General features: G+C 50.1%; 1 protein-coding gene across 7 annotated transcripts in view; it reads right to left on the bottom strand.

Annotated features, from left to right (window-relative positions):
- Nucleotides 1–11,520, bottom strand: part of ERN1 (endoplasmic reticulum to nucleus signaling 1) — a 78,251-nt gene continuing 66,731 nt past the window's right edge. For all 7 annotated transcript variants that reach the window (XM_072781147.1, XM_072781144.1, XM_072781145.1 and 4 more), the window contains 9 exons: nt 11,247–11,337; nt 10,791–10,980; nt 9,905–10,004; nt 9,351–9,550; nt 8,733–8,880; nt 7,451–7,578; nt 5,662–5,785; nt 5,143–5,210; nt 1–4,586 (listed from right to left, as the gene is read on the bottom strand). In XM_072781147.1, coding sequence (XP_072637248.1) covers nt 4,374–4,586; nt 5,143–5,210; nt 5,662–5,785; nt 7,451–7,578; nt 8,733–8,880; nt 9,351–9,550; nt 9,905–10,004; nt 10,791–10,980; nt 11,247–11,337 — 1,262 coding nt within the window. In that variant the 3' untranslated portion in view covers nt 1–4,373. The remainder of the gene's footprint in view (nt 4,587–5,142; nt 5,211–5,661; nt 5,786–7,450; nt 7,579–8,732; nt 8,881–9,350; nt 9,551–9,904; nt 10,005–10,790; nt 10,981–11,246; nt 11,338–11,520) is intronic.

Genomic DNA, 11,520 nt, shown 5'->3' with positions numbered 1-11,520 from the left:
TTTCAGGTCTAAAACTATCTTTATTTGTGGTTGGCGCCACATAAGACGCCATCATCAATCAGCAGAATTATAAAACTGTACAGGAGGTACAAAAATAGGCTGTTTAACTTAGATAATTACCCTCACATCAAGCTTTAAAAATACACATAAAAATTGTACAATCTGGCAGTTTATAAAATATAAAGCTAAAAAGAGGATTGTAGGTTCACAGAGAGGATTCTATCACACAATTAACACATACCCATTAAACAACCGTCCACAGAGAAGACACAATGGCACAGAATTTGTTTTAAAAAAAAATCACTCAGAAATGAAAATTCTTACCCTGACCAAATTTTTCACCCTTTAATGATAAAACTACTGTGAGGCGTCCATCCTGTGGAAAAATCCAGTATAACTTTTCCTTTTCCAGTTTTAGAGTGGTCAGGGGTGTGTTGTCCAAAACAAATCTGATGTGCTTTAAAAGCCAAGTGCAATTATAACTGGATATATTTCAGAGTAAAAATTAAATAAATATAAATAGGTTAAATAAATAGATCATTGCAAAAAGAACACTACGTAAGGTCTGCATCTGAGAATGCTTCTTGTTGACTGGTAATGCTTTCTAGGTAAGTGGGGACACCCCCGTCACAGCTTTTGGGATACTGAAAAGGAACACTGTACCCACCAAAGACAGGGCGAGGTGAGTGGGCTGGGGACTTTGGCCGGAAGTGTAGGTTAAGGCTGCCCCCGTGGGAGGCTCATTGCAGATGTGTTGTGGTTGTCCAATGAATACAGAAAGGATTTACATGCTAATACAAGAAACTGGAACCAGGGTTACCCATGGGGAAATCAATGTTTCATAAAGAATACAAAGTATAGGATGGAGGGATATTTTGTTTTAAAAGATACTGGTCCAGCCTTGGAAGGCAGAACTGTGGCTCATCTGTACGGGACACTCAGTGACTTTCTTCCAGGAAAGGCCCAGTGCCAGGCCTAAGAGGGACTACTCCAGGATGGTGAACGAATCAGCAAGGAAAAGACACAGGGATATGTGAAGAAAAGGGATTTCGGAAACTAAATGAGCAGAGAGAAAGCTAAAGCGAATTCAAAGAGGCTCTTTACAGGTGTGCTGTGCTCCCTCTCCCAGCTCTTGTGGCACGGAAGGCAGAAGTAGAAGCGGCCTTCCTTCCTCGAGGACCTGGAGCCTGAGGATCCGATCACCAGAGCTGGAGAATGAGAGCGGACTCAGGAAACCCACACCTGGCCAGAGTCCACCTTCTAAAAGAGACAGCGGCCAAGAGGAGAAAGGCCTACAACCCAGAGGCCCCCCATTCTGGGAGAGGTCAGATCAGCAGCCAATTCATCTTGCACTGCCGTGAGAAAGAAACGCAACGGTAAACAAATCGCATTCACACAAACCCTACCAAAAGCGGATTCTGATCAAGACCTCTCCTGTAGAGTTGGTAGGAAGAGAATACTTTGCTGGCCCCACTAACCCGTGGATCTTCCACTACATGTTAACAGGTCAGAGTGAGTCTCACTGGCAAGAGCCTCGGCGGCTATGGCACGGAGAGGGGGGAGGAGAGTCCCTCTGCACCCGGGGTTTGAGGTCAGCCACTAGCTGATTAAGTGACTTACCACGGACACCAATGACTCCCCAAAGTGCAAGTGCTCTGAGGCCTTAGTGACGCGTGAGCTCTTGATAAACTGAAGTTTAAAAAGACTCCAGGAGCAACAAGAGAAACTCTGGCAGGTGTGCCAGAGGCAGATGCAACACAGGCTTCACCACAGGATTTAGTGACAGCTTCCCCGGGATTCCCAACAGACGTGGCCACATTCTGTTATAAAAATGACGATAGTGTACTTCTGAGAAGTCACACAGCCTTCCAGGAATCGTGCTAAAGATCAAACAGCTCCGCTGTGACAGGATGCCTGAGGCTGCAGAACCCTGTTCCAGCAAAGGACAGAGACACTTTATCACGGTGCTGAGCACAACAGGAAGCCCGAATTCTAGAGACTAGAATGAGATGTGAGAGACGCTGCCCGAGGTGTGCTCATGACAAGCGTCCACACGAGACCTCTTCAAACCACTCGAGGGACCGTGGAGGGACCAGGTTCCTAAAAGTAACAGAGAGAAGACCGATGGAGGATGGCTTCTCGTCGTCCCTGTCACCCTTACGGAAGCAGAGGTTTTGCCGGTCTCGGTCACCTCCGAGTCCCCAGCACCCGGGATCCCGCCTGGCTCACTCAGCGAGGACTCAAAATAAAATACATTGAGTACATGAGTTTGAGAAGGTGGGTGGTTAGAAACAAAGACGATAAGCAGCAAAGGAGTTAAAAACCAGTTGCCTGGCGACAAGCTGGGCCCAAACAGGGAGAGGACACAAGCCCCGGGCAGCCAGAAGTGACCTGGCAACCCTCCCAAGGACACCATTCAGCCGTGAGACCAAAGCAGCACAGAGCCGACAGCCCGGTCCACAGCTTATGGCACCTTCTCCACCTGACTGCCGGGGGTGGGGGGGGTGGTGGCCATCACCACTCAGGCCCAGCAGCAAAGTGACCGCAGGGCCATAGGGACAATGGTGCGGATGCATCAGAGAGGGGGAGGGCAGGCATCTGGCCATGTTCCTGAAAAACAGGCAGCGTAGCAGAAGACACCATGATGCCAGCCAAAAACCGCCAGGGTTCCAAGGTCTGCGTGAGGTAACGGATGAGGTTTAAAGATGTAGGATGATGTTAATTTAAGAGGAAAAAGTGACTTCAGGCATTCTGAAAGGAAGGGAACTGAATTCTCCAAAGACAGAAGGGGACCTTTGGACGAGTGGCCCACAGGCAAACCCACCACCGGAAAGCATCTCACAGAAGAAGCAACAGCGAGTCGAGTCGTGGGTCAGTCAGTAGCACCCCAACTCCTGAGCGGAGTCTCCGAGCTCACCAGCGCTGAGCGAGGCGCCGTGATCCACTCACCCGGCTGGACGAAGGACATGGGGGACATCTCTTTACACTGTACCCTGATCACATTTAACCGCTAAGGCTCTCGGTAGAGAAAAGACAGGAATTTTGGACTGAAACTAAAGCTAAAAATCATACTAATTTTAGCAAAAAAAAGATGGTAGTGACATAATTTAGGGAATATTACTTTGAAGTTGTTTAATGGATGTACATAGCCTTGCTATAACGTTTTACCCTCCAGCATCAGAGCGTGTTCTGAACGTGAACGCTCTTTCTGGAGGGGATGGAGACTTTTGGTATCACACAAAATAGAAACCGTATTATGTGTCTTGCCTTTATCTTCTTCACAAGTAAGCTCCAAGGTCAGCTTACTTATGCTAACGTAGCATTCTACAGTATGATCAAAATATAAAGTTATTAAAATCTGCCAAGAGAAACATAAAAGCCTGCCCACGAAGCAGGTGGTAACCCTGGTCTCAGCGCCCAAATACGCTGGCCTGTCTTGCTGGCTCCAGGGACAGAGGAGCTTCATTGCCCACTTGCTGGCCCGGGACTCTTCCAGGGTAGCTGTGTCCCATTTGGCCTGCTCCCCTCTGGTCCCCAGTAGGCCTGTTCCTGCCAGGTGCTGCTCTCCTTTATGGGGAACTTATTACTTCTTTCCCCAAATGCTCCTAAACATCCCCCAGAATCCACCAAAGGTCACCAAAGCACTGGGCTATACAGGCTCAGGACAGAGCATCCTCTTCATTTCTAAGAGATCTGCAGACACGGCCTCGTCTTCCAGTCTGTGTTGCTGACCTGCTCCAACGCTGCACCCCACACTCGAAACTCTCACTGCCCCGAAGGAACTCTGATTAGAGTGACCTGGGACTCTTGGGGCACGTTTGTGATGAGAGGCATCACCAATCCCCGGGAATCACCCCTCTGAACAACTTCCTTCTCCTCAGCACTCCTCGCCTCTGGAGCCCCACTTCAAGCAGAGGCTGCACCTGGTGCATCTCAGCTTAGCTGGTCGAGGAAAGATGTCCCACATGCAGGGAAAACTCGGGATTCCCTCCTTGCTCTTCCTCAACAGGCCCACAGGTGGATATCAAACAGGAAGTTTAAAAAAAAAAAAGGTGTAAGTCTGAAGCCAGTGAGTCCAGGAGAAGGTGGAGGATGCTTCTTTCGCTGCCTCTGGGATGGGCCCTCCTTGACTGAGGACCCGCCATGTAAAGCTTTCATGGCCAGCATCTTCTCAGCCCCCTACCGGTCAGAAGGGGTCATGGTTCCCACTTCCGGGGACGGCATCATCCCCTGCGGGCTGCAGGGCGGGCAGCTCAAGGCACTTGGTTTGGGAGCCTGGTTTCCCTGCGAAGCTGGGAGGCGTCAGGCTCAGACACATAGAGACCAGGCCCTCAGTGACAGCTGGGGCCACCAGAATGGAGGGCCATCCTGGCTCAAAGGGTGTCTGGAGTCACTGGAGGCCGAGTGTCCGGGGGCTCGTGGAAGTAGTAGGGCTGGAAGAGCCTCTCATGGCTGCAAGGCTCCATGGCCCGGTAGGTGTGGGAGAGCAGGTGGGGGAAGCGGGACGTGAAGTAGCGCACAAAGTCATCAGGGAGGGAGCCCAGTGTCTCCCGCACCTCCGCGGGGAGCTCCCGGTAGTGGTGCTTCTGTAAACACGGGGACACATAGACACAGAGGTTAGCAGGTGGAAAGCCCAGGGAACACTGGTAGAAGACCCTCCTACTATTCATGGGACGGAGGATGCTGGCTGGTTCTCTGTTGAGGAGAAAATGCTCACGTACCCAGCAGTGCGTCAGCCCACCTTACCTCCTTCCCCTCAGTCCGGTGGAGGCCTCAGAGCAGAGTTAGGCCCAGGGCTGGGGAGGCAGGAAGGAGCTTCCCTACCAGAGTGGCCCTACTGCTGGCCAGGCTTGGGGGACAGGGGGAAGGTTCCCATAAAGGGAGTTTATACGGTGCTGTATTAGGTAGGGACAGGGCCCATCCAAATCAGCAGAGACCACAAATGACACCAGCATCCAAGAGCCTGCTTCCCAGAGCAGAACTCCTCACCTCCACATCCCGGAAGAGAAAACTTGCCTAAGGGAATAAGTTGCCCCTGCAAGGTGCAAATTCTAGTATGAATGGAAGGATCCAGAGAGAATAGAAAGGAGGAAGGCAGCTGTACCCCTATGCCTGGGCCCACCAGGCATTCGTGCCCCTTACCTTGTTTCTCATGGCTCGGAGGAGGTCTCGAACGGAGCCGCCTTTATAGGTTCTGAATTTCCGCAAATCTAGGAAAAACACAAGGAATGCAACATAAGAAACACATTCCTAAAGAAGAAAACTCCTGGGACTCCTGGGTGCCAAGCGATCAGACTGAAACACAACATAACTGCACCAAACTTGTGGCTCACAGGAGTGGGTCCCCCAAAGTGAGCCTGAGGGCAGCACCAGTTTGAATTCCACCTTGTGGCTGCACCCACAGTCACGCATAACTACTAAGCACATGGCACCTGTCACTAACCTGTCATTTGAAGAGACAAAAATGAAACCCACATCAGCGTAATGGGGTGATTTGTGCCCGAACCCCAGAGAACACACCCACGAAAGCCTCAACTCTGTGAGGGGGAATTCAGAGCCCAAACGGCCTGAGCTACTACTTCCATGTTCACTTCTTAGAAATGGTTGCTGCTCCTGAAATGTTTCTGCCAAAGCGTACTGTCGGGGCTTTGGCGCGGTCACCTGTCTGCAGGGGGACGGTGATGTTCTCCCTCCAGTCCATCTTCACCACAGATCTCCCGCCCCGCTCCAGCTGCTTCACTATCGGGCCGTCCAGGGATTCCTTCTCTATTCGGTCGCTCACGTCCTGGGAGGGTGACACGGGAAGTGGATGATGGTCAATGTGTAGAGAACCAGAAGCTGGAGGAGTGACATGCCAAGTCACATAATGGTCACTGCCACATGAGCCTCCAGCCCAAGCTGAAGCCTGCCTTGGGACTGGCAGCGAACGTTCTGCCTCTGTCCCTCCTGATCCAGCAACCTCTCCCCTGGGAGCAGCCATGTCTATAGCTTGCTGGGGAGAGACCCACACAGACCATCTCCGTGACAGAGAGGGGTGTCACACCTCTCCATGAACCCTCATGCCTCCTCCACGTCTCACTCCATGCATACCTATCACATTCCACATGAGCCGTATATGCAATCTGTGTTCATCAATGAACCAACAACAACACAACAACACCACCAGCTCAATTTTGATTTGCATCTTGTGATTTTCTGTTTACCCAGGGAAATTGGACACTCTGAGATCCATAGCCAGTCATCACTTGTCATGCAAACAGAAAAGACAGATAAGCCCTCTTTTAGAGGAGGAAAGCTGCTGATAAGAGTGTGGGCTCTGGAGGCCCTGCCCAGGACTTGAACCCTGCTCCATGTCTGAGGGAGCACAAGTTCCAACAGCTGAGGAAATGGAGTGACAGGCCCCACACGTGTTAACACTGCACAGACTCACTGAGCACAGTCTTTTCTTTCTTTGATAAAGATGAAGCCAGATTGGCTGACTCTCAGACTTACAACTGCTAGAGGAAAGCCCTGGAGGGATTAGATCATCACCTTGGATACTCTGGGGACATACACTTCCACCACAAAGCCAGTACCGCTACTTGATATGGTGGGAAGTGGGTGTGTTCACAAGATACAGGACTTAGAGAAACTAAGAGTTTAAATCCCAACCCTTGGTGGGCTGGAAGTCCCTTTGTGTGAGCTTTATTCCTGTTCTACACCTTGTCATCATCAAAGGAACACGGCTAGTTTTCAGAAGTCCTTTGATTGAGGACACCTGACCTCAGAACTGTCATGTTATGACCCAAAACACAGCGACCAATCCTAATGCTACCCATGCCCACTGCTGCCATGGGAAATGACATGAAACCCTCCCCTGCCCCAACCATCCAAATACTTACCAAGCACCTGCCATGTGCCAGGCAGGCAATGACCCAGTGGAAACACAGCAATGAACTGAAAATCAGCTACTACCTGCCCTCAAGGAGCTTACATGCCGGAGGCTTCACCACAACCAAGGCTCTAGTCACACTCCAGAACAGTTTGAGGGTCACTCCTAAACTCAAGCTTCACTCCGACCTAGAGCCGGTAGGAAAAGCACTGCTCCTGTGTGCCTGCTTTTCAAAGCTGGTGTGTTGGGTAGGAGGTGTTCAGACGAGCTATGCTGAACTGATACCCGGGAGGGCTCTGAGAAACATGTTCCCTTTCCACAAAGCCACTGGCAGGCAATACCACTAAAGCCTTAAAACAGCCAAACTACTGATGGAGCTCATATCTACTGATCCTATGGTTTAACGTCTCAGAATCAACCTTAAGCAAAAAGAAATCTGGACAGAAATTGGGTAAAAGAGGATAGAAAGACTTCAATATGTCTTTTGTTATAATTTTTTAAATCTGGAAGAAGTCACATGAAGGCTTTAAAAACAAACAAACAAACAAACAAAAAAACCCAAAAAACCAAGAGAACTACCTGAAAGAACTGGAGCTGCTTTTCCAGGCTCCAGAAGAATGGATGTTTTAGCACATGCTTTGCAGAAGGGCGTTTCTGAGGATCCATTGCAATCATCTTCTCTATTAATTCCCGGGCAATGACATCTTCTACAAAGAAGGAAGATAAACAAGTAACTCACTATCACTGGCCTACGGTCACAATAACATACCCGAACCTTAACAGCACACGTGCCTTTTGATTTAAGGTTCTACTGACAGGAGCTTGTTGCAATAACATTAATTAAGAACTTGCACAGGGATGTCTGGGTGGCTCAGCGGTTGAATGCCTGCCTTCGGGTCAGGGTGTGATCCCAGAGTCCTGGGATCGAGTCCCACATTGGGCTCCCTGCATCTGCCTATGTCTGCCTCTCTCCCCGTCTCTCATGAATAAATAAAATATTAAAAAAAAAAAAAACTTGCACAAACTTCAGCTGATAATGGGTGTCCTCAAAGCACAGTCTTTGAAAAGGAGTAATTGGAAATATCCACTATCAGAGGCTCCAGTAACAATGCCTCCAGGTCTGGGCTGTGCTCTTAAAATGATACCCAGGTGGAGCACTGGTCAACATGGAGAGATATTCAATAGCATGTACTATTTAACTGCATGTTTTACAAAAGGATGCGTTCCCGTCTAATTGGATGATTAAAATAAGATGTACAAAGATACTCATAGCATCACTGTGTAATGGAATTGTAGGTCTTTATGCTAACCTATTTTTTCTACAGAGAATAAGGAAAATTAATCCATGAGTAAAAGAATACTTTTTTCTCTAAAGATTTTTATTTATTGGGAGAGAGAGAGAGAGAGAAAGAGAGAATGTGCATGTGTGCACTTGTGAGCAGAGGGAGGGAGAGAGGGAAAGGGAAAATCCTAAGCAGACTCCACACTGAATATGGAACCCAACAAGGAGCTCGATCTCATGATCCTGAAATCATGACCTGAGCTTACATCAAGAGTCAAATGCTTAAATGACTGAGCCACCCAGGTCCCCAAAGATCCCCCAAACCTTGCCCAGGTTACACAGGTAATTGGGTGACCTGAAGGAACCTCAGAGCTGCCTGGCTTTAGGAGAAGATGCTCCAAGGCAACCTACCCAACCTCCTACCAGCTTTAGAATGAGTCAGCAATTCACTGAGGCCCACAGGGCAAGCAGATGGAATGAAGGGCCTCTGGGGTCACAGAGCCAGCACCTCCCAGGCCACAGGGGCCACCTAGGCAGCTGGGGTAGCTGCTGCACCCTCCTGCCTTGCTGCCCGCTCACCGTGTTTCTCAGGATGTAAGCAGTCGAGGTTGTAGGCACCCAGGAGGATGTTGGCCTGCCGCTGCAGGGACTTGCCAAAAGGGTGGCTGCCCTCGGATATCACATAGTAAAAGACACAGCCCGCAGAGAAGATGTCCACTGTATAGGTCTGAAAAGAGATATAGGGTGTGAAAGGCCTTCTGGAGAATTCTCCCTCTCACTCAGCTATAGCAATGAGGATGGGAGTGTTGCTGCTGCTTCTCCCACCTTGAAAGGGTCTCGGGAGACCCAACTAGCATGCTGGAAGTGGCCAGAGCAGCATCAGCACCCTTCTAGGGCTGCGTGAGTTTTGGGTGCACAGCAGGGAACGTGGGCTCTAGAACTGAATGGCTGGGGCTGGAAGTGATGGGAAAAGCTGAGGGGAGCAATTACCCACATTTGTCCCTTTCATTCGTCTGAACGGGAGACTGTATGGAAAGTGCCAGCAGCATGCTGTTCATGTAGAAGCTCTTTGAAAAAGAAACGTCATTCTCCAGCTACAAGTGCCAAAGCCCCTAAGTCTTGAATTTGGAGGCTGTCACTCCTGAAGATGCATGGGGCTGGTCCTGAGGCTTTTCGAGGGCTGTGCCCAGTACTCACCGGGTTGTCCTTGCAGTCTTCACTCAGCATCTCTGGAGCGATCCAGCCTTCTGTGCCCGGGACTCCTGAGCGGCGGCTGAAACTGTGTCTGCCTACCGCCAGCTTCTTGCAGAGGCCGAAGTCAGAGATCATGGCCTTGATCCTGCCATGTGCGTTGGGCATGGAGAGGAGAATGTTGTGGGGCTTCAGGTCTCTGTGAACTAATGTAACACTCCAGATTAGCTCCACGTTTACCGTGAGTAATGTCAGGGAGTACACCCTTCTCAGACTCCCAGCAGACCTGCTGCCACCTCTAAGGGTTCTGGTCTGCGACTATAAAAGATTTCTCCTCACGTTCTTATTGTTAAAAGACCACCTAAAAACCCCACATGCATAGAGCAGTGAAAGAAAGATTCTCAGCAGGGGCAAGGACCACCCTAGCAGGTCAGCTACTGCTACTACCACCACTGTTGCTGCTGCTGCTGCCGCCGCCGCCGCCGCCGCCGCCGCCGCCACCACCACCACCACCACCCCCCCAACCCCGGGGTGTAGCCTGGTAAAGGGAAGCTTCTCACCGATGTTGAGGGAGTGCAGATGGGCCAGACCAGAGGTGGTCTGCTGCAGCAAGGTGATGGGCTCCAGGCCGAGGTGGGCAAAGTCCTTCTGTTCCACGTACTGCAAGAGACACGATGGCCAGGTCATGCGCAAAGTGCTAAGGGATGGGCCCCTCTGCACACACAGCACTTTCTTTCAAGTGATTCAATTTTATTTAGAAAAGTCCTGCCTGCAGGTTTTTGCTTTAGTTAATGTTCGGGATTAGGTCAGCTCATTTTCTTTGATCCTATTTTAAGAAAGAGACAGGAAGTTTTACTGACAACATTCTCTGCCCAAATCTACATCTGCCACCAGACTTTCTCCTGAAGCCATAGGCTAGCTTAAATAAACACAAGTTCCAATAGACTAGTGTACAGTGATAAAGGGAAGAGGACAAGGAACTCAAGTCCATTGCAAGTGAAACCAGCTGATACCAAGATAGGTTGATGGTGAGCCTGGAAACAGAGCAAAAGGTGTTCACTGGATGATCTCAATGTGCTGACTCCTCAGCCAGTAACCTGCAAGCCCACACCAGCCCTGATTGGTGATGAGAACAACTGCAAACCCTTCCAGAACAAGGGGTTCCTGGAGGCAGAGGGAGAAGATACAAACTGCGAGCAAACACTGCCCCACCCAAGTAAAGCTGGGGTGCTAAAATGCTCTCCATTTTGATGGTTTGTGGTCAAATGGGCATGTGCCCCTGTCAAATGCACCACAGTGTTCATTTAAAGGAGTGCATTGTGTTGTAACTTCAATAAAGTGAATATGAAGAAGTAAAAGAGGAAGAAATTGCAGTCCCTCAAGCCACCATGGTTGGGAGGAGGGAGGCTGCAGTGGTGATGGCAGAGCTGCCTCTGGGGCACCCACCTCCTGCAGGGTGGCTGCACACAGCTCGATGGCAATGTACTGGAACTGCCGGTCCCTCTCTGTGCAGAAGTAACGAATCACATTGGGGTGCTCATCTGATTCTCGAAGCAGCTGGACTTCACGATCAGCGAAACTAAAACACTCGGGGAGGATCCTCTTGACGGCCACGTCGCGGTTGTCAAACATGCCCCTGAGGATGAGGATCAGGGGTTGGTTTGGAGAGGCAAGCCAAGCAGTAGATAGGAGACCCACAGACCCACAGTATTCCTCATCCTGTGACGCAGCTACCTTGTGAGCTTCACAGCCCTGACCAACCACCAGGCGGCTATCACTTCCTCCTCGGAGATAAACTCCTCCTTCTTGGTCACTGCACTCCTCTGGAGCCTGACATGCTACCTGTAAGCTGACAGGTACTCGGACAGGAGGGGAAGTTATAGAGCTCTCCAATCCACTCACCGGTACACAATTGTGCCCTCAGCTCCATGACCCAGCACGTCCTTGGGACAGAATGAAATTTTCCCAACTATCACCATGCTGGTTTCCTCATCTGGGACAAAACAGGAAGAAATTGTTTTAAACAAACATAACCTAAAACACTTTGAGGCTAGAATGGTGCCAGCTTCTTGAGCTCTGATTCAGATATGGGATCTTGCAGGCTGTCTGTTCCCAGCCCTTGGTTAGCAAGAGCCGGCGAGGTCTACTCCCCACTGACGCCCAGGGCCATGCCCCC

This window comes from Canis lupus, chromosome 16, assembly GCF_048164855.1.
Source record: "Canis lupus baileyi chromosome 16, mCanLup2.hap1, whole genome shotgun sequence".
Taxonomy (NCBI): Eukaryota; Metazoa; Chordata; class Mammalia; order Carnivora; family Canidae; genus Canis; species Canis lupus.
Note: the sequence above shows the minus strand (reverse complement) of the source record. Positions and strands in the feature narration are given on the sequence as shown.